Raw genomic sequence first — 23,979 nt, 5'->3', positions numbered from 1 at the left:
TATTGCAAGAGGACACAGTCCCTGTTCTTTGGTGCATCTGATATGAGCTGTCAAAAATTATGAACTCAAATCCATATTTATGTACTTACAGTACTGGTGCTTTGCACCTAAGAAAAGACAGAGCCTTTTATCTAAATATGCCAACACCTATTTCTTAATTAGTGACTTTGACAAGCTAAACAAAAGCAAACCAGAACAACCATACCGGTGCCTAAAATTCAGACTGAAGGCTACAGTTTAACAATGAAGACCATGGATAGAAACTGTAATTCCCAGTCAACAATATTTTATTAAATTTGATATTCAGCAACCATAACAGGAATATTTGTGTAATGATGCAAAATATAGGAATGGTTAATACAAATCAACATGAAGACACAGGATAAAACATCAGTATGCACATTACCTTAGCGTTCTCAAGCAGAACTTCATCTCTACCTAAGCCAGGTCCTATGACAACCGAGTGCAGCCGTGGTAACCACTTTTCCACCTCATGGACAGCATTGGGACTGTCACTACAAGGGAGAGTGGGAAAAAAAAAGAAAGTTTGAAAAGGCTTCATTTTAGTATGAAGTATTTCCTATCTCGAGTGTCAGGCAATTTTATCCTCCAAACTACCAAGAATCTGTGACCCATAAAATATAAAATGGTTTTCCAAATCGCTAAAATGAAGAATTTCTCTCAATTCATTCCTTAGGGGATACCACATAAAAATGAGGAAGTAACTGCAAGTATCCACTACAGCTGTTACAAAATAAAAAATAAAATCTAAGCAGGAAACCAACAATTTTTAGAGTCTGTCACAATTCCCTATTTAGTGCTTCTTTGCTGAGGTTATACCTTGGAGAGAGATCCACCATCTTGCAGGTATATATTGCAGCTTGCTGGAAATGATGCAATTGTTTATTACCCCACATGGCAGAATGATAAATCTACTCATATGCTTTTTTGTCAGTTGCTTCATAAGAATTTGTTCCAACTGAATTACAGCCAAATTGTCCCCTTTCCCCAAAAGGCAACAGGAGAAACAAGCTATTCAGTATGGGCATTATCTGCTTGTAATGCTTAAAATTTCTATGGCATTCTGGTTTTTGTCTGCATTGGAAAAATGATGAGAAAATTCACTGCCAAATATAGCTGTCACAATACAGCATTCAGCCACTGACCAGAACTGTTTATTTTGTTCTGATCAGTTTTGTTGTGTAAATAGGTCAGAATATTTTGAAAGCACTGCCCAGCATTTGCAGTTAATCCTTACTGACAGTATGCAGGGAAAATTTAGCCTCCCTCCCCCCCATCTCTGACATTAGTGACAACAATAAATGAACCTCCTAACTGAAGCAGGGGGGAATAAAGCTCCCTGTAGGCTGAGCAAGGGGGTACTGCCTCACAGTATTGCTCAGATTATTGTAAGCTTGCAATACTCCAACAAAGCTGTATTATTACAGATGAAAGCCACTGCATGTTTTTCATAACCAACAGCTGTCCTGATGGGACACAGCACTTAGGAACAAGTGTTTAGGTTGTGTCTGGCAGAATCAGCAAATTCCACAATGATTTCTGCAAGTGCCAGGCAGCAGCCCAAAGCTTTTGCAGCTGCAGGGAGGGAGGCATCCCGTCAAGGGCGCAGGGATGCGGTCCTGGCCGCAGCCCAGAGACCCCTCCGCTGACAAGAGCTGCCTCAGAAAGCCCAGAGGTGCCCTGTGCTGACACACAAAACAGCTCTGTCCAAACAAGGCTGCTGGGGGGGAGTGAGGACCCTGCAAGGGCAAGGGAGACAGTGAACAGCAGGACATCGCTGTCCCTGGAGCAGTCCCTGCTCCAGCAGGCTGAACTGCTTCCACTTGAGCACTGCAGCTCCCTCCCTCCTCATCTACCTCTCGTGGAAACCAGCTTGAGAACTGTTCAACAGCTCCCTTTTATTTTTATTTATCTCTGTACCATCACCTATCAGTTTATGATGTAGATAGAAGCTGGAAATAAAAATGATTCAAGAAATAGCTAAAGCACTCTTAAAAAAAAAAAAAGAAAAAGGACAGGTCTTTAATATGTGGTAGGTTGAACATGTGAAAAACTGCCTGCAAATCAAACTCTAATAAAACATCATAATTTATGAATGCAGACCACTTTTCTTTGTTCACATACTGAACTTATTTTATCTTTGAAGAGCAATATATATCTCAATACACATATACCATGTAGTTGTAAGAACACTGCAACTTCTAGATATATAAGGATGTCTGGACTCAACATACCTTTGGATAGTAGAAGCCAAATACACTTAAAAAAAAGCTTCATTAAACTTAAGCTAAGAATAGAGCCACAGGTATTATCATAAATGCTCTGCTCTTCTACAAATATCTTATGCAAATAATCTAACCATAAAAAAGTTTGTCAATTTATTTATATTCAGGATTGAAATAAAATAGTTTTGTCTAAAACTCAATTGATAATGTGCACTTTTCAAAACTAAGCCATCTCTTGGGAAATAAACAGTCCAATATTAAGCCACTCCTGCACACTTTGCCTCTGGTGATAATAAAAACCTACTGTGGAGCTTTTCATCTTCCAAGCATCTTACAAACATTATGTTCGACTCCTTTGCAATGTCACATCAAGAAGCAATCCAAGATATGAAGGGTCAAGAGATTAAAAATGGTAATAATGACTACTAGATTGCAAAATCAGCTATAAAACCATGCTGTAAATAACTGATGGATTTTATATCTTCATCAAGAAAGCAGAAAAATACTGTCTCACAACAGCACCATGCCAGCTTCATTTCAGGACACTGGATGTTCACAATAGCTGTGCTACACAGCTACAGACACTGCAGCAATATCCTGCTCCTACAGCTGCTCTGGAAGTGGAAGGGCTGTTGTGTTATCTCCAGTTTATGTCCACACATGCACATCAAACCAGCAGCATTTTAAAGCTGATAGGGTACAAATGATCAACAAGCAGCTTCAGGCAGGGGTAAACCTTGAATGTTCCTGACCGTGGGATTTAGCACAAAGGCAGAATTCCTCTAGCTCTTACCAGCTACAGTTAACACACGATGTTTGAACACACCCAGAAAAGCTCTCTGACTCTGAGATCAGATGGTCTCTGCACTCTCAGGCTCCCAAACAAAGCTGAACCTGCCTGTTGGGCACAGTTTCTGGACCATGGGAATTCCTCATCAGTGGAAAAAGTGGCTGGAAGAGGCTAGCTGCCATGGGTCAAAATCCTTGCTAAGGATCATTTGGATAATTTGCCTGTACAGATAATTGTGCCTGGGTACTGAGGAATAAATATTTCTTGGCAGTATTTAGTTTATCATTACAGAAAAAAATCAATGCATGTTCTTGTTTGCCTGTGGATCAAAACCAGACAGAAATGTCTCTGGGAAAAGCTACTTTGGAGGCACCAGGATAGAATGCCATGTCAGGTCCTCAGCTGCTCTCGGTGCGCTGTGCTCACACAGAGAACAGAGTTAACCTCCTCTGTCACGTCATGACAACTTCTCTGCCTGGTTACTAACCTGACCTCAAGCATCTCCTTTTACTTATGACCTCCACTGCCCAAGACATTGAAACAATAACTGAAATTAGCACTGTATTTAAAAAAACCCCAATATCTCTCTAGAAAGATACAAGGTATGAAGAAGATTTCCCCTTGATCAAAAGAGATGTGATCTTCAAGCTTTGACAGAAATTAATCAAGTAAACAAGAATCACTATTGTCTTTAGAAGTGCAGAGCCATATGATAATATGATATCCAACTTGATTTTTTTTCCAAAAGAGATATCATAAATGCAATACCCCCACTCTAAAGCACAAAGTGAATAATAATATAAAGAGGAGCAAGAAAATTTCTTAAGGCCAGGAGAAAACAGTATTTCAATTTCTGAGAAGAGGGTGAAAACCTTTAAGATAGACTTTGATTAAATAAAAATCTGGGATTTTCCAAAATAAAGCAAGTTGTTTTGGAAGGTGATAGGGAAAGACTTTGGTAACTAGTCTGGCTTTCCCCTAATACAAAAATACAAACTCTGCACCATGAACATACACAACAGGAATAATTGGGAAGCTGAATCCTAGCAGTAACACCTGTAAACATGGAGAGTGAACTACAGTACCATTGTGCAGATATGTGCAAAAAAAGATTCTAGTGACAAAGCACACCAGGGAATAAATGGGGAATGAAGAGATCTCCAACAGCTACTTCCAGTCAATCACTAGGTGTTATGTGACATGTTATCAGATGCCATTCTGATGAAAATCTAGATTATGACAACTCACTGTTGTCCAATCAAGCAACTAAGCAACACACCTCCAAACTCCCAAACACTTCCTCAAAACCTTAGCTTGTTTGCAAAGCAACCAATAAACCTCAGACTGCACACATTAAAGAACTATCACAGAGTAAACACATAAATAACACCTGCAAGACAACAGAATAACTAATAAGAAAAACTGAAGGAGCTTCTGTAATTTGTGTCGTATCTGTGAAGCTGTGCAGGTAAGAGAGAGTCTAAAGCTAATGTCAGCAATCACAGAATCAACTTCACAAATTGTCCATTAGTCAGATCAAGCAGACAGAGGGGGTTACATGGAGGCACACGAGGGAAAAGGACACCAGAGATGGGGTCTGATCAGCTTTCCTTGGTTGTTAAGGAGAGGCTGAGATGACTGATGATCTCTGGGGAAGGCAGACACAACACCTTTATCATCTGCTGTCCCTGAAGCTGCTGGGTAGACAGGAGCTACCAGATATGGTGCTCAGTATCTTGCATGTTTATCTCTTTCCTCTTTTCTCAGCTTCTAGAATGTATTGAGGAAACTACTTTCCATGGAAAAATAGACAAGGATTCTTCAAATTAAACATCATTGAGTCTCTAAAATGGTGAGGACAAATTTTCTTTATAAATTATTAGTGGCTTTAGGTAACTTTTGCCACATTAACCTCATGAAGTTCAAGGAGTGCAAGGTGCTGCACCTGGACTGGGCCAATTCTAGATATGAGTACAGACTGGGTGAAGCCATTGGGGGCAGCCTTGAGGGGAAGAGCTAATAAAGAAAGAAGAACTAAGTTAAGCTTTTATAAGCTTATCTTCAGAACTCTTCTATATTTCACTAGGGCACAATGAAAATTATCCTAAACCACAGTTCTGTAGATCTTCATCTTAGGGAAAGCTTGATATAATAATAACCTTAATAATAATATAGTAATATAGTAATATACTATATTATAGTAATATATAGTATAATAGTATACATATTATTATAATATATAGTATAATAGTATATATATTATTATAATATAATAATATAGTAATAATCTTTCCAAAAACAGACAAAAAACTAAAACCTCATAATATTAAAAAAAAACAAACACGAAATCCCCAGCAAACACCAAAGATGGTGGGTACTGCCCTAATATCACCCACAGTTGCTAAGCATCTTCTGGAGCTTTTTGTATCAGATACCTGACAGGTGCCATCTGCTTGAAAGTCTGCTCTAGGTTGGTCACTGCCCAGAGTGAGGGACACTTGACAACTAGGACCTGAAACACCACTCCCATCCCAAACTCTCTGAAGAAATAAAATTTTGTTCTATGCTGCATTTTATTCAAAGACTGGCTTTTACCAAATGATCAAAAGCCACCAAGCAACAGCTTTAAATAATCATAGAAAGCTCTAAACACTGCAGCTTTCCCCATTCAGGATGAATGACAGTTTCTGTCACTGCTTTCTGGAGGAGGGAAAGGAACAAGAGATAAGGTGCAGCCTTGTCAAATTTTACATGGAAACAAGAAAATGTGAAGCAAAGTCAGCAAGGGTATAACCAGGAGCTACAGAAATAGTAGATAAGCATGAATGACAGTACAAACAGGAGGCAGCAGGACTGCAGCTCTTCACATGGGTCTTAGGCAGAGCTGGTACTGCCTTAGCAATCAGAGATGGGGTTTGGACACCAGAAAATGCCAATCAGTGGGACCTCCTGCTAGAGAAGAACACGGGACAAAGCAAGACTGCTGTCACCTGATTGACTATATGGCTCCTCACTGGAGAGGACATTATTCAAATTCTGCTTGTTATCTGTACACACTTGGTATGACTGAGGCAACTCCAAATGCATTAAGATGTACCACTGCACAAGCCTGTTTGTGCAAACTCAGACAAAGCCACACTAATGGGGCAGTTTCATAGCAAACCTACAGACTTATCTTCAAAGATGGAAAAAGTTTCTGATCTGAGAATGAAAGAGTTTCAGTTTTGTTTGTCCAAACAGTGCAGGTAATTATAATTAATGTGAATCAAATGTTAGAGCAGCTGACACTTGGAACTTTCATGTAATACAACACATCAAAAGAGCCAAAAATGGGACACAATGTGTAGCTCTAGAACTGAAGTAATTCTCTCAGAAAACTAATTGTTCCAAATTGTGGTAAACCTTGAGTGAGGTTTTCATTGGGATAATAAGATAGGGAGTGAAATTATCCTGGAAAGGATGGGTCAAAGAAATCAAAAGCAAACCCAAACAATGCAAAAAAATGTTGAGCATAAAATTAAACTAATTCTCTATTCTAAGAGTGGCTGTATTTGCCAATGTTCTTTGCCAAATCATCTTTCTCAAACAAATTTCCAGAAGCCCAAGGGCTTCAGGGAGCTTCTTTCAGTCCCATGAACAGAACTAGAGATAATAGCTTCTTCTAGAGAAGCTCATTGAGCCTATTATCAACTCTTGTGTCTCTCACCAAGCACCTCAGTCAGGTAGAGCCAATTACAGAGACAACATGCTGGCATGAAGCTGTCTGGATGCAATTAGAGAACAAAAAGAGATACGTGTATTAAATTAGGATTAGCATATTAAAATGCCCCCCCAAAATGTTTGGAAGACAAGAGAGTCTTTATTTTCACCTAACAGGCTGTTTAAATCTTTAAATTGTGTACAATCCGTAAACACTGGGTAGACAATATGTATTTTCCAGCTACAATTTGATTAAATAACAGGGAAGAAAATGAAAGGGAAATAAAGACCTTAATGAGAGAGGGACTGAATTCTATTCTAATCAAGTCTTCTTTTCCAGACATTGAGTAAGTTAATTTAGACACCAGAAGTGAACCTGCTAGGCTTCTTCTGTTAGCAGCAGCAAGAACAGCAACCCATTATCCAGGAGCAACAGGGGTGTCACAAGTTCATAGGAAGGGACTGCTCTTAATGTGCAGATACCAGAATCTTGCTCCCTATTCTACCTTCAAGGCAGTAAAAGCATGAATGACCTATTGATGCAAACATTTAGAAAAAAATGCCATATTGACCACATCGTTGTTTTGGGGTTTTTTTCATAATGACAACGATTGAAAGTGTTTTCTATAGCTGCTATTTCCACACCAGACTCTCACTTGGGTATCAGATGTTCTGCTACATCAGGAATTGGGTGGTCACACACCAGAGGCATTGGAGATAATAACAGCCTCTCTAACAATGAAATCAAATGCACTACACAAATGGGATCACCTCTCTTAAACAGAGCAGAGCCTCTTGCATCCTGTGAGAGAGCCCCAAAGGAGAAGAAGCTGTTGCCTGACTCTGTTTCCTGAGATTTCTCACCCAGACACGACTACAGCGCTGAAGGTCAACCTTATCTAGCCTTGTAAAGATACCACAGCTACCAACACAATCATTTTACGACCTGTATTTAGATATATACAAATACTTAAAGCAGTTGGAGGCTGTTTTGATCTCAAGGACAATACCATTGTGTATTATGACAATCCTCTCAAAAAGCACAATGATAACCAAATGTCTTGACCTCCTATTTTCAGAGCTCATGGAAGTGGTCTTGACCCATTATGCTTCCCACGAACAGAACTGATAAATACAATCTGGCTGATTTTTTTCAAATGGACAGCAGTCAACCAAATTTGTGACGTTAAAAGCCATAGAATGAAGATGACAATGTAATCTCCCTCTGAAAGGAACACATTTTTAAATGTCCCTAGAAAAATAATGCCCCTTTTTTTTTAATTGTTAAAACCAGTAAATAAAGTGACAAGCTTTTATCACATTGGTAGCCCTTGCATTCAACCCTTAAGGCACAGATAATAGTTGAATACCCAGAAGGCTGGAGTGCTTCCAGTCAGCTGTGAACACATGAGAAGACAGGACAGGTCTCAACCTAAATATCTGCTTTGCTTATTGTCATCCAGGGAAAAAAGGGGGGGATCCTAAAACCTTCAAAAATAAACCCCAGGGATGCCTGCCTTCACTCAAACTCAAGAAAGACTGAACACCAACAGAAATTTGATCCCAGTTTCAAATCACAGCAGTATGGCAAGTATTCAGGAAGATAAATTTGGCCAGATCAAACTGGAGTACATCTACTTCTGACACATCAGAAAGCAGCAAGGACAGCAGCACTCCCTGCAGCAATGCTAAAAACCTTTGGCTACTTCTCACACTTTGAGGAGGTGACAAAACCTCTGCTGGAATCACATGGGACCTCTGCAACAACAGGAAGGAAAGGGACTATAGCATAGGGTGAATACACCTCCCTGCTTTTATTCACTCTGCAACACACAGCAAAGAAGGAGCAGTTTTTTGCCAAGGAGGATGGACACAGGAAACAGGTCCATAAGCAAGTTTTAGCCACGGCATTGCATGACAGAACAAGAAAGAGTTTAAATATATAAATTCTCTAAGTCAGCACATACAAACTGACCTTCATCTCCCCCTAAGTACTTGAGAAAAAAAAAAATTGACTTTTTTATGTGATTCCTAGCCAGGCTGATGTCTAAATGAGGCTTTGGAAGAAAGATCACAAAGTTTGTATCTTCCTTCATCTCTGCTGCAGGTGTAATAGGGCAGCCAAGTCACTTTTGAGACACCTTTTTGATTGTTGGAGGGGTCTCTGTTTATTCCCTGACTTTCCCTGGTGACAATAAGTCTGCACTTCTTCCAGCAGCTGATCCAAAAGTGAGGTTAATGCCAGCATTACACCAAAGTAGTGTTTAATAGCTATCCTTAGCTAACACAACTAAAAGGTATGAGCATCCTCCTACACTGCATCAATGCTTTTGCATCTTCTCTCCACATAATAAATTACAGGAGACCAAAAATATTAAGATTATTGCTGAGCCTTCTATAAGAGATTTGGCACTGATTCAGAGTGCTCAAGTAACTTATCAGGGCCTCAACTACCCATGATTCACATTCATAATTTTTTCAAATGCTCAAAACATAGACAAAATTCAATAAAGCTAGGTAAAATATGTTCCAGAAACCCTGATCTTCATTGAGTTTCTTCACTAAAGATAACTAGCCTCAACAAACAGTCCAGCCTCAGAAGTATTTTCTTCCCAATTATTCTTATTTCAAACTCAAAAGAATAATCTTTTCCAAAATGCAACCCAAAACCTGAACTCTGCAATTAACTGTAAGACTTCAAGTAATTCTGACAATCTTTCCTAGTCCACACAAACCCAGAGATATAACCAGCTAAGAGGAAGGTTTTAGTTCTAAATCCATGCCTTGTTCAAGGGTGGCTTTTTTGGTGGATAATGTAGAATTACATCACTTCTTTGGCACCACAAGAAATTAATGACCTCATTCTACTTCTCTGATAAAACCCTGGAGATCAAGGAGTATACTGATTGTTGACTTTACAAACTGTCTGATAACCAGCTTACCAGGGGGCTACTCAGTAGTAGCTGGCTCTTTTCTGGCCTACAGAGAAGAAAATCTCTGTACAATTATGAAAAGTCCCTGCAAAAGGGGTAAATAGCCAAATAGATTTATTCTGTCTTCTTTTAACATACAAGCACCTGGGCTCATACAGCTCATTTAGCTCTGTGATCACTTGCCTACCAGGACAAGATAAGGTAACCCAACACAGGTATCCAAGAAGTCTATTCAACCTGATTTGAGCCAGCTGCTAAAAACTCTTCTCTAGAAATGCAAGAAGGAAGTGTGCACACATCTACAGCAGAAATCCACACAGAGAACATCTGCAATAAAACTTAATAAAATGCCAAAGCTAGGTTTTATCTTGCCAGTATTTGTGAAGCATTTACAGTAGGAGCACATTAGCTGACAGAACAGGAAAGTGCAGCACAAACCTGAGGTAGCAGTGACAAGACCAAGGAGAGCAGATGTCACCAAGACTGGGTATATTCCACTATTCAAAGACCCCAACTTCTGCAATACACATTTTTTGCTTCTCCACAGGAAAGCAAGAAGTTGGACATCAACAATATTGAACTGGTTACCTGGTCAATTTTTTAGTAATACCAGGTCCTTGTGGAAGGGGCCATAATGCATTTGACAGAATCCCTGAATAAAAAGGAAAAGTTCCTATTGATAATACTGACTATTCACAGCCCCTAGACAGCCTGCTTTCATTATTCTGCTCAGGTAGTGAGGGCACAGAGCCAGATGCTGAAGTTTCATTTTTCCAGATCCCAGGCTGCCACATGCAGTCCCAGCTCTCACATTCACTTACAGGGAATGAAGTCAAGAAATAAAAACCACAGAAAGTGGCGCTATGGGTGTCCCCAGCACGGAATGTCACACCCAAAGGATTCCTGGGATGGACTGCATGTGAGATCATGTGGAATTGCCCTGGCAATGCTGCAAGATGGATGTCCCTTTCCATAACCCTCCTTCTGCTATCCTGTTCAATCATTCTCACATAACATTCTCTGCATCCTTCAAGTGACAGACAGTTGCCAAAGACCTGGAACGCCCCAGTCCAACTTGTAACTCTCCCATGCCTTCACCAGTCATGCCGGCAAAGATCCACAACAGCAGCTCTAAGGAGCCAGAAGAGCCCAAGCACCCAGAGAGGGCAAGAAAAGAGCATTTTTTTCCCTGGAGGTGATCCCCTGTGAGGTGAAGGCAGTAGAGAAAGCAGTGGCAGCTAAGATGATAAAATGTCAGACTCCCAGCAGTACAAAATGGCAGCTGAACCCTGGCGAAGTGCCAAGCTGCTCAAACAGGGAGTTGAGCACACGAGGCCATAATTATGATTAGCATAATAAGAGAGTGGCACAACAGCTACCTAGTTACTCTGAAGGGTCATGGAGAACTCATAACAAAGCGGAGTTTTAAGGAGAGGCACAAAAGCAAACAATGGCATAGCTGCCGGTGGGTTTTACCCGGAGGTTCCTCCATGCGTGAAGCGCGGCCGGGAGGAAGCACAAAGGCTGTTTAAGGGATCAGGCTCTGAGTCAGGAGCAGCCGGCCATGCCTGCGGAACGCCAACGGCCCCACCACGTACAAAGGATCATATGAGCACTGTGACACTGAACACAAAGCACCTCACAAGGAAAATAGGCTGTTAGTGTAAATTTCAATAAAACCTGGGCTCAGTAGAGTCAATCAAGATTTTTTCCTTTCTAGCCAGAAAAGACTGTTTTCTCTTTCCCTCTGTCCCAGTTTGAGAATGAAGCAGAAGAGATAAAAATGGGAGATTTAATAAATAAAATCTGAACACTCAGATATTAGCATTTTTTTTTCATTTTGAATGTCACGTAAACAATATTTACAGATCCATTGCATCATGCAATTAGCCCAGCTGTTTGCATGAAATTAATCAGAGTTTTAATAAAAGTATTAAATACTGAGTCACAGACTTAAAAGATATATGGACATGAAAATCTGCAGATTAACTATACTGTGTATGTCTAAAGGAACTCATAGACAGAGCAGAAGTTTAAAATCAAAAGTTCTCTTGACAGGTAAAAAGATCAGAGTTTTCACTGAAATCTGAATCCCACAGAAGACACTGAGAATCTGTGTAAAAAAAAATCCCACTCTTACTTAGCAGGCCTGATCTGGTTCTTCATGAACAGAAAGTTTACTGTTAACCCTGTTTTCAGTTCCCTTTTCCTCTGTGCTGCTTCTATATCTCCTATTAACATTTTCCATTACCAGACATCAAGAAGCACTGCATACACAAACCAAGCTTTTCCCAAGGCAAGGTCAACTCGTCACCATACAAGATGATCATCTGCTGTACCTCAAGTGAAACACATCCAGACACCCCAAGTTAAATGCTAATATTGCCATTAGGCTTCTCCATTGCATTTGCTACCATATGATATCAGACAGAACATCAACAGAAGAGATGCTTTTTAGACTGAAGAGATAAACAGTCATACTGGTACAAACCCTACCCATCTCTCCTTGCTTTCAAACATCATTTTTATTTTGTCTGAAATCCATAAAGTTATGGGTTTCTTCTATCTTTGGGGAGTGGGGGAAAAAAGCAGCCAACAAAACACAACCCTCTTTAGCTGCCTTCCTTCTAAGCACCTCTGTCTCCAGCACCAGGAATGAAGCCCATCTTCAGAATGCAATAATCTTACAACTTCCAACGCAGACATCCCCGTAAGGAAGACCACATTCTTGTTCTCAGACACCAAAATATTCCTACTGTCATAAATCCTTCCTGACAGCAACATCTGACAAACATGTTTTTAAATCATGCTTTTCCTACCCTCATCACAGCTTTGCTATGTACACCAACAGACTTTGACACGCACCGGTGTGAGCTAAGCTCACAGGCATACACTTAAGGCACACATCTTAATTCCAATTTGCAGTGCTCGTTGCAAACAATCATAACACCTAATTGAAACAAATTTATCCTATGAAAGTTCATCAATCAGTAACATATTTCAGAACAGAAATTCGGAGAAGCACACACACATAGACACTGATTTTCCCAATTAGAGGACAGTCACATATTAAACTTTTCCTCTTCTTGTTAATTAAACCCTTATTTTATATAATTTTGGAATGTCTATTTATTCCCAAGAACAGGTGTGTATTTCAAGCAACATACTCATGAAGAAAAAAGAGAATTAGCATCTCTCTTGCCTTGTAATTTTACCTAGGTGTCTATATACACAGTAGTGAGAGGGAAACAGACACACTACTATTAAATACTATTAATACTGAAGAAGCAAGAGAACACACTCCACTCGCATTTCAAATGCAGATTGCAAAATGCTGACTTGTAGCAATTTGTAGCTCTGGATCTTGCTACTGTTCACTGCTAAATGCATTACAACCACAGAACAGGTCAGAAAGAAGCAGAAAGAAAGGTCTCTGCTTTTTAAAACTTGTACTTTGACAGTCATGAAAATAAATTCACAGCTGACTGTCCCATATTAAATATTCAACTGGTCATAATGAAAGGACAAAGCCTGGAGTTTTTGTGATCTCCAGCTCATCCATCCAGTAACTCAGCAAAATAAATAACACAAACTAATCAATTATCAGACTGAAATATTAAAAATAGTAAGCCTGACTAGCTCATTTAAACAAACTGTAAGTCACTTACAGAACTGGATGAACAATCAGCTCTGGACTATATGATTTGATTACCGTTGCTGCATCTTTGGTACAAAATACATGGGATAAATCTGCACCCTAAAAAAGAAAATTTGCAAACAATATTATCAAATTTATACTTAATAATAACTTTATCATTCCAAAGATTACTCAACCAATAATTCAACTGAATTCTTTCTTCTTGATAGTTTAAACAAATTGTATTATGTTTCTTCTATTTTGGCATAGACTAGTATGAAATGTTCTGGTTTTTTTGTATCTAACTTCCAATATAATTTTTTTCTGTTTCTCATTAACAGGATGACTGAAAACACAAATCTCAAATTTTTATTCACTTGAGAAATGTTTCTCATCTGTAGATGAGCAAAGACTACAATGCCTCATGTACAAAAGACACGGATGAACATGAGTAAAACTACTTAAGAGAGCCATAATACTATTGTAACATACTTGAAAATAAAGCTATGGTGACCCATGAATACATTTCTAGTCCTACCATTTTTACTCAATGAGCCAAATTCATACATGAAAAAGGCTGGCTCAATTTTGGCAACACACCCTATGTTAAACAAACGTTAAAGCTGAAGAGTTGAGTCTCAAGCTTCTGCTACCAACTCAAAAAATCAGAACACACATAGAATTATATAAGCAGTGACCAGACCAGTGATCTTGTATTGGTCATGTGTACTGAAATTTCCCAGTATCAAGGAAGTGTCTTCTCTGTTTTACTACTATACATTGAACATTTCAAGGCACTCTGACTGTTTATGTGCAGGTGTAATGGTCTGAAATTCAGTGACATCAGTAAGGAACCTCCTAGTATTGCCACTGGACTTGCACATAGTGGACAGAAAGCTGAGTGGCCTTGTGATTTTATAATAACATGGTTAAGTAACATCATTTCAGTTTCAAATCTTTGAGGGTTTGCATCCTGAGAGAAGAAGTGGTTGGAAGTATCTGGGATGGTTACCTGCATATTGAGAGAAATCTTCAAAAAGAAAAAACAGACACAATGAGCTGAAAGTACTGACACACTACATATAGCGTTCTGAAAATCAGATGTATTAGGTAAGCATGACTTGTTTACATTTAAACAATCACCCTGTATTTATGTAGTCTGTTTAGCCATTTAATATGTCAATAAAATAAGGAAGTTCATGCTTCTAGGAAAAAAAATCTTAGAAAGTACTTCTGCTGAAGATTAGAATGCAAATAAAATGTGCTATTAGAAATGACATGGAATTCCACCCACAATCTTTCAAGTTACCACATATAAAAATTTTACTAGTCTAAAGTTTTAAATTTTGAAAGAAAGTTATTTCATTCAATACAGTTATCAGGTCCAGAAAAAAATTTCCAAAGAACTCACTGTAGCACAAAAACGTAACTCTAAACAATAATCTAAGGTTATTTTATTGTTCACTTTTGGAGAAAATATTTCATCAAGTCTTGAAATTTCCTATCCAAGTCCCTGAAATTGTCGAATTTTGGAAATATTTCTAACTTCACCTTATACAGAGGAAGGAAACATGGTGAATGAAACACAGTAAATGACACATTTACAAAATATTTCTAGAAATTCTGAACTAAGGATTTTCTTTGCTTATGAGAAGACCTTCTAGAGCTCAAAGTTTCATTCTAGAAATACAGAATGAATGCTATTTTAAAAATGACACCTAGGCAACAGAAATTATGAAAAGTTCATTTTGGACTTGTACAGAAGAACACATACCACTTTGAGGGCTGTAATTGCAGCAAAATATGGTGCTCCAGTGTATCTAAAATGAAATAGAACTGAGGTTAGGAACCACAGTAATGAGATTAGATAATGATCTTTCATAGAAATATTTACACAGATCATGCCATAAACCAGCAAAATTTTCTCAAGTAGCAGAGGTAAAACTTCAGAGACAAACAAAACAAGAGCCAAAAACTGTTTGCAAGCTAAATATGGGATCTGTGACCTGGATCAATCCCATCTGGCATTAGATGCTTAACTGAAGTGCCTAAACTGTGATTCCAGTTGCCCTAAATTCTCTTTTCATAAAGACTGAAGAGAGAGACATGAACACAATCACCCTCCAAAAGTTCTTACTTCAACCAAGAGGTAAGAACCTATGACCATTAGCTTCTAACTCCTGGGTATTCAACCCAGCTACAAGACAGCATCTTTTTGCTCTTTATGGAATGTTTATTAACAGCAGATGTCCAACAGTAGATATCTCTTAAAGGAGAAAGATGTCATCTCTCTTTCAAAAGGGGAAAATGAAAAGAAGGAAGGTGTAGTGGCTCGTTCCAAGTATTGTGGACAATATTGGTTCTAGGTCAATACAGCATTTAACTGATTTATGCAGTACATTTCTTCTCCCCTGAAATAGGATATTTCCATTACTCCAGTACATAAAGCAAGACATTGACAGAATCTACTAAACACCAATATTTATCAAAATAAAAAGCCCACAAGAAAACATAGCATAAGAAAATAAAGAGACACAGTTCCCGAGAAGGCAAAAAATCAGATGTGCCGCTGTCTTACTCTATTTATTCTAAAACCTCACCATGCAATGGGAAAAGACTAACAGCTTTTGGTGGTCAAAAAAGACAGAGAAGATAGACACAAACAGCATTTCAAGTTCCCATAACATTCAGTATAAAAACTTTGCAACACATCTGCAAGGTACCGTGTTCTTTCCTAAGTATACATGGTCATGATGATGGAGTCCTAAAGCTCTCTGGAAAACTGTGGTTTAAGTGTAAGGTGAGTTTGAATGGCTTCTCCAAGCAGTTATGAAATCCTCAAGCTTTATCAGAAGCAAAAATCAAATTTCTATTTAACTTACTCTCGACATCCTCCAACAATGCCTATACGACCATCTTGACCTTTATGCTTTTTCCCTGTGAGAGGAGGGATAACATTGCGCACCAGCTGGAAAATATTCTCCATATCCTTCAGAGTGTGTGTTCTGTGCAGTGAAAAAGACCTCTCTATAACTGAAAGGAAGAAAATAAGTGTTACTTCAAAGAATGTTCTGCTTTAAACTACTGCCAAGCATTTCTTTTAAGCACTCATGTACACTAATAAAATCACACAAAGATACACAAAGTGACATACTTCTAAAATCCAAACACTTTGTCACTTAAAGGCCTTTAAAACAGTGAGTAACTAGGGAAGGTGATGATTATAAAAACGTATTCAGGGTCTGATGAAGAGAACATTCTCACTGACTGTTCACAGTCCTAATTTAGGGCTCAGGTACAGAAAGAAGCAACAACCCAAAATAGTTACATGAACATTTTGTAACTAGAAATACCTTCTTAGTTCAGCCTGAAATCAGTTCCATAATTAAACTCAATTGAAATAGGAACACTTAGTAAGGACTAAACACATCCACAGAGCAAGCACAAAGCAACTGAAACCAAATTTTAAATGTACACCCTACCTTATATTTCGCTTCCCCTTAAAGACTTCCACCTCTTAGCAGAATCAGGGCCTATCTCACTGCTTTGTTATTTTGGTAGGTGGCTACAAAGCATAGTGAAAGTCTTTCTGCAAAACTATAATCCAACACACTAGATGCAAACATCACAAATATCACACAAAGATCATTTTTAGCTATAACACATCTCCAGATCTCTGATGCAAAGCTACATGTCAAGCCACATACTAAAACAACTGCACACTCAGTAGGCTATGTATCAAATTACTCTTTCCAAAGGCTACAAAAATTTAGAAGAAAAAGTTACTTCAACAATGACAACTAGAAAGAATCAAAACATTTACCTAACAAGGGAATAATGTAAGGATCACTACTTCTATCAACATGTTAACTATAAACTGCAGCAAATACACTAAAAGAGCAAGTTCTTAAAAGCTCATTACCTGTAAAATTTTGCTCAGAAGAGTCTTATTTGAATGCTAATATCAGTGTCCTAGACCATAGCCATAGCTTACTTTCTTTTGTACAGATCTTCTAAAAAGCTTTCAAGGAACTGCTACACATGTGTAACATAATTATGTAGAAAATAACTCCCATGATATTCCTTATTTTCAGCTGTACACAACTCAACAACCCAAACCCCGATTTCAAAATATAGAGGGGAGGAAAAAAGAAGGGAAAAAAAAAAAAAAAAGAAAATTTCTCTTCCAGAAGTACTGGGCATAATAAGGGGAAAAATGTAATAAACAAGAAAATTCCAAATCTGTGTGCTATCAGCAAAATACATCTTCTTCTCTGTCTTTCACAGAATCTAAACCAAAAATGCTAATCTTCAGTAACAGTATGCTTTAGTCTTCAATAATGATAAATACTCTTGGCTGATCTTTTGCTTTTGAATACAGGCATCCCAGTCTTACTGAGAAACAATAAAAAAGGGGGGGGGGGGGGGTAAAAAAAGAAAGGAATGAAAATAAAAGAAAAAACCCACAACCTGTTCTGGATTACGGCCAAAATAGCATTGCAGTGACCCAGAGGAGAACAAAATCCTCAGCTCCTCTGGAAACAGGGCAGATTATTTTCTTTAAATCACACTTAACACAGTTGCTGTTTTCAACCACACAAAAATATTATGTAGCTTGGGACCCTTAAACTGCAGTGTTGCTAAGAAGGCCTTTTGTTTATTTGCTGCTGGTTCTTGTTCATGTGTGAATATAAAATGACTACATAATAAATGGAGAGAAACCAGAGAATTATGCAAAAAGCCATTCCTAATATAGCCCTACTCTACCTACCGAATCACTGTGGCATATTCAGCTCTTAACAAATTAAATCTTAATTCCTTAAAAGATATGTTGCCTGAAGCATTATACTCACATTTTAGCATAAACACTTTTTACACCCTTTCCAATTAGAAGATTAGAATCTCAAATTGCTCTTGCTACAGTTAAATAAATAAAATGCATTTTTGCATAGCGCAATATGCCTGTACACCTATATGATGAAATCCAACAAGACAAACTGAACCTCAGTTTCAGGTTGCTACACATAATTAAGCTTTTCAGGAAAAAACTTTCAGAAGTAATGGTAAGGCCTTGTAGGTAGGTACTTCAACCCCAGTCTAGAACCTTAAATAACTTCCTATGGGTTTTTCTAAAGCACGCCAGTTTTCCTTAATTTTAAAAGTAAGAACATTTGAAACACTGTATCCATTCATATCCCATAAATTATCTACAAAAGTCTGCTGCCACCAGGAAATCCTACACACCAGCTATCCACTCAAGGAACACAACCAGATCTGCCAGCCTAAACCCTCAACAGGCCTAACCACCAAGTCTGCCATACATTTTACAGGGAAAGAATAACTAACACACAACTGAAAGGACCTCTCAGGACTCAGGGAATGCCCCTTAGGATCTGGCATGCCAGATTATTATTCAGCACTGATGCTGGCTGCTTCCTTTTTTTTTTTCCTCTTTTCAAACTACATTTTTTTCCTTCCAAGCACTGTGAAAATCAGAATTAGAACAGAATAAGAGTTTTTGCATTTCCACATGGCAGGCTACAGTCACTAAGCCCCAGTCTGACTCTTATTTCCAGCACGGATGGAATATCCCTGATTTCCTCCTGCCCAGGCAGTCTACCTCCAGGTACAAAGAGACCATGATGAAGATAAATGCCACAGGCACACAGATCCCAAGAAGTTTGTTAATGATTGCTACCATCAGCTTCTGGCCCACACATGAGGTACAGAAAGAAGTTTGTGCATAAATACCAATTCTTGAGATACTGCTTTGCCTTTTACTTTAAAAAAAATTCAGATGCCTATAGAATTTATAGAGCTGGTGTAGAAAAAAAAACATAAGCAAATATTTTCATCTTCTATTACACCTACTACAAGAATACAATATTTAATTTATAAGATTCAGAATTTTGTTGCAAAGAAATTTATTTTAAAGAAGCTAGATCTTAACATCTGACTTACTTCAGCGTAGGAAAAACTCCACTCTTTTCCCAGCCCTGAAAAAACACATGCATAGCCTTAACTTCATATATTGGGTTATGCTTGGTAACTTCAAGCAGAACAGCAGCAATATTTCTGCTACAGAGTAACTCATGTTTCCAGATTGCTTCCAGCAACTCTCCTACCTGCCTTTTACATATATAACTCCTCCTCACTTCACTGTATAGAGACATGAATGTGGAAAGAAGTTCCCAAGGTTTACAGGGTTCCAAAGGTATAATTTTGCTCATGAAAATTTGTTATAACTAATGTACCTGTATTAAGTAATCAGTACAATGGTACGAATAATGATTTCATTTCATTCGACATCAGACAAACACCTTCACCACAGTATTAAATAATTCCAATTAGCTTTTATTTTCAAAAGCTGCTTACTACCAGTGCTTTCACACAGAAGTTTTAAAAAGTACCCTAGCTTTTATTTATGCTGTAGAAGGAAGTACCTATCGGTGGAGAAAGTGTTGCTGTCATAGCATTATAATTAAAGTTATCCGCATATGAACGATGGTTCGCCCTCCGAGGTGGACTTGTTGGTATAGATTGTGACCTCTGTGATACCGAAGAAGAAATTCCAGCCAACATCTGTCCCAACATCTGTAACATCTGGAGTTCTCGAGCATGCTCCGCTTCCCGACGCTTGTCCTCAATTTTGAGCCTCTGCTCTTCGAATCTGTAAAATTTCTCATCTGTATCCATGCTCTGCTGCAGGAATTTTTCCATCATTTTATCCAATGTCAAATTGGTATGGCGTTTTTTTGATCTTTTGGGCTGATTGAGAGGTGGGGTAATAGTTGGAGCACTGACTTCTTTAAAGCCTAAAGCAAGGAAAGAATCTATTATTTTTCTGATGGAAAACAATTTTCTAAGAGGAAAGCAGCAAAAATTCTCCCTACAAGAGGTGACCTAACATCTCACAATGCATTAGGTTACACTTTCCCAATGTGAGCTGTATTTATGTGAGATAAACAGTACACTTCTTTCAGAGTACCAAAGCAAACCCACAAACTTCTACCAAGCTGCAAGGGTAACACAAAAATCACAGAGCCATTTTTTAATTGTTGTAGTACTAAACTTCAACAATGGGTGTCTTTTTCATCTTCTAAAAAGGTTTAAGTGAAGGTTATTAAATAGTATAGCCTCATTTGTCTATTGCAGATAATTACATTAATCTAAATTGAGTTTCAGTCTGTTGGCATTCTAGATTTGCATTTCAAAAGAACATTAGTGTAAACAACTCTTTGATGGGGTTTAAATGTAAAAAGAAGGTTGCTTAAACGTCAACCAATCGGCTGATTCTTAAGTCATGTCAACTTCTGAAGACAGGTTCATGTTTTTATTAAAAATCCTGCATTAATCTAGACTGAAAACAAACAAGCAACATTTCTCCCGCCGCTCCACAATACAAATGTGGAGGGTAAAGAACGCTCAGGGAAAGGACAGGCTTTATCAAAGTGCTGTTTCTGTCCGCAAGCCGGTAAAGTTAGAAACAGTGTTTCTGAAACAACCCGTGCAATTTATTAGGCAAAAGCTCTCCCGTAGCTTTCTGGCCCAGCTGCAACAATAAGGAGATTTTTCAGGTATTATCGTCATCATCGTTTTAATACAGATTAGCAAAACTGCACTCAGTCTGCAGGGAACGGGCAAACACTCCAGCGAGAAGGATGCTTATTTTCTTGTACAATGCTACCTGACACTTTGTCTCGATAATCTCTGCGCTAGTTTTCCATGCGTTTCCCATTGACAAATACCGATAAAAACTCACTAGGGTCCCTGTCTGCAGCATCTCCCCCTCCCCGGTATGCAGCACTTGCAGCACCCGCAGCAGCCCGCTCCCCAGTTCACGGGGACGCGCAAGGTGCAAGAGCGGGGGGAAGCGCGGGCGGGTTTCGGAGCGCCAAGGACGGGGCAGGAGGCAGCAGGATAAGGAAAAAGCCACTCAGAAGCGCCGGCAGTCGGGCTGCGAGAGCCCGCGGGGTGAGGGGAGGACACCCGGCGCCGGGAGCCCGCAGCGTACTCACCGTCACCCGGCGGCACGGGGACGGCGAAGGACGGGCACTCCACCTTGATGGGGTGGTCGGCGTAGGAAGAGCACTCGCCGGAATCCTCGGTGAAGTTGTCCCGGGGGGACTCCGGCCCGGCGTCCTCGTCCAGCTCGGCGTCCAGCGAGCGGCTGTTGTGCGGCGTGCCCGGCGTGGGCGGCGCGGCCAGCGGCCCCGCGGGCGGCTGGGCGCCGTCGGGCGGCGGGACCAGCGGCTCGGGGCCGCCGTCGGGGCCCCCCCGGCAGCTGAGGATCCGGTCCATCTCGTCGTAGTACTTGCATATCTTGCGGGCGTGCCCGTTCTTCTTCAGCCCGTCCCGGGCCTGGTAGTACTGCCGCTTGAGGCCCTTGATGCGGATGCGGCACTGCTCGGGGGTGCGCTCGAAGCCCAGCTCGGCCAGGCGGCACGCCACGTCCCGGTACACATGGCTGTTCCGAAAGTTGCCGTCCAGCGCCGACTGCACGTCCGCCTCGCCCCAGATCTCCAGCAGCGCCCGCGTCTCCAGATCCGACCACAGGAAGCCCCGCGTGTTCGTAATCATCCTTGGCCGGCCGGGGTCACTGCAATGGCCGCGCACCGGGGAGAGGGAAGGAGGGAGGGAGGGAGAGAGGGAGGGACGGAGGGGGCGGAGGAGGGCGGCGGGGAGGAGGGAGGGGGTTTAATGCCCGCACGCGGCTCTCCCAGGGGGCGCCTACGCCAGCCCCGGCAGCCGCGGTGCGGCGGGAAGCGGCGGAGAGCCGGGCCCCGGGACCCGCATCCCGGGCCGCCGCCGCTCGCAGCCCGTACGCACGCGAACAAAACTTTCCAGGCGCCGCTTTGAGCTGCGGGCACCTGCAACAAGAGGGGTAGTGAGGTGGCAAAAACAAAAAAGAAAAAGGAAAAAAGCCTCTTCCCCTTGACTCGCCCCCTCCGAAAACGATGATGATAAATAAAAAAATAAACAAGCAGGCACCCGGCGCGGAGCCGCGGTCCTCTCCTCCCCCCCTCTCAGGCAGTCATTCGTGCGCTGCCGCTCCCCCGCCCCGGGCTCCGCTGGGAGCGACAGGACGACGGTGCTGGCTGGACTTGGAGGCTCTGCTCATCACAGTGCGCCTGCCTCCCTCCCTTCCTTCTCCTCCCTCCCTCCCCGCCGCAGTGGAGCGCGATCCCTACACACACACACACCCACACATACACAGGGCGCTGCAGCTCCGCTCGGCGCCTACCTCACCCCCGCGCACCGCCGTGCCGGGCCGCGCCGCGCCAGCGCGGGCAGCGACATCGCTGCGCCCCGGCCGCCGTGTCACCGAGCCGGGGCGGGCGGGCTCCCCCCGCACCCCGCACCGGCGCACAGACGCGCGGCAGCGCTGCCCCTGCAGGCCGCCACCACAGCCGCGCCGCAGCCGGCGCCGCCCGCAGGCCCGCGGGGAGCCGGCAGCCGCTGCCCTCGGCAGACCCTGCGGCGGTGCCGGGGGTCGGGTCTGCGAGCGTTTCCCCCGCCCCCGGCCGTCCCTCCGCGGAGCAGGTGAGCGGCCCGGCCGGCCCCCGCGGCAGGCGGGGGTGGGCTGCATCGCGCTGGGCCCCGCTGTCGCCCCTTCGCTTTGGTTTCGCTCTCCGGCAGGAGCGTCACACGAGGCCGCCACCGCCTCCCTCCCGCCTCGGCCCGGCCCCCGGCGGGGCTGCCCGGCCCGGCAACCTTTCCTTCGTGGGGAGCACGCACCGGGCCGACCGCCCGGGGCTCCGGCAGCACCCGGCGCCCACCCGGCCCCGCCTCCCGCCCGGGCCGGCGCTCGGAGGTTTGTACCTTCGTCACGCCGCAGCCAGAGGGCCGCGGCCAGTGCGGCCAGGGCGATGGCAGCGCCCCGTCCCCACATCCTGGCGGGGACAAGGCAGCGCCGCTCCGCTCTTACCTCGGCCCAGCGCGGGGCTCCGCACAGCCGCTGCCCAGCGCGCACAGCTCATCGGCGCGGCTTCCGCCTCCGCTCCGCTCCGCGCCGCCGGGGCCGGGCAGGGCTCCGCGGGCGGGCGCGCCCTCCTGGCACCGCTCCGCGCCTCCCCGCGGGCCGCCCGCGCCGCCGTCCAGCGCTGTGTGTTAGGGCTCGGTTCGGCCCGGGAGGGGAGAGCTTGGAGAGCCTGGCCCGGCCAAAGCCTGGCACTTTGGAGCTGTCTTCCCGGCCCTTTAATTGGCAGCTCTTAAAAACTCTCAGGAATTTACCATTTATTGTTTCACGCTCTCACCATCCCTCACCTCGCCAGGTGTTTCTTAGAAAACTCCTCATTTGCAATTATGATTTGCTTCTAAGGTGGTATTTCTATACATCATTTCCCCCTATACACCGCAGTTGCCCTATACTCCACTGGTGAGGCCACACCTCAAGTACTGTGTCCAGTTCTGGGCTCCTCAGTCCATAAAGGACGCTTGAGGTGCTGGAGCAAGTCCAGAGGAAGGAAACAAAGCTGGTCTAGAACACTAGTCCTGGGAGGAGCAGGCATTTTTTAACTCGGAGAAAAGGAGGCTCAGGAGAGACCTTATCACTTTACAACTACCTGAAAGGAGGCTGTAGTCACATGGGGGTCAGCCTCTTCTCCCAGGTGACCAGTGACAGGACAAGGGGACATGGTCTTACACTGGGCCAGGGGGTTGTACAGGTTGTAC

At 42.2% G+C, this 23,979-nt stretch overlaps 1 protein-coding gene across 8 annotated transcripts in view; it reads right to left on the bottom strand.

Moving 5' to 3' along the window:
- The window catches only part of NAXD (NAD(P)HX dehydratase), a 49,629-nt gene extending 26,143 nt beyond the window's left edge, over positions 1 to 23,486 (bottom strand). Inside the window, exons 1-7 of one of the 8 annotated variants that reach the window (XR_013180804.1) lie at positions 22,550 to 23,096; positions 21,324 to 21,904; positions 19,749 to 20,120; positions 16,188 to 16,338; positions 15,080 to 15,125; positions 13,337 to 13,425; positions 407 to 515 (exon numbers count right to left, since the gene is read on the bottom strand). Coding sequence is in view for 7 of the 8 variants with exons in the window: in XM_077173314.1 (XP_077029429.1) it covers positions 407 to 515; positions 13,337 to 13,425; positions 15,080 to 15,125; positions 16,188 to 16,338; positions 19,749 to 20,120; positions 21,324 to 21,904; positions 22,550 to 22,605 (1,404 nt within the window). In the remaining variant the exon portion in view is untranslated. The other 7 variants (XM_077173315.1, XM_054628124.2, XM_077173314.1 and 4 more) reach the window with 7 other exon arrangements.
- Between the last annotated feature and the right edge of the window lie 493 nt (positions 23,487 to 23,979).

The sequence above is a fragment of the Agelaius phoeniceus genome, chromosome 2 (assembly GCF_051311805.1).
Source record: "Agelaius phoeniceus isolate bAgePho1 chromosome 2, bAgePho1.hap1, whole genome shotgun sequence".
Lineage (NCBI taxonomy): Eukaryota > Metazoa > Chordata > Aves > Passeriformes > Icteridae > Agelaius > Agelaius phoeniceus.
This window is presented reverse-complemented; position numbering and strand designations above follow the sequence as displayed.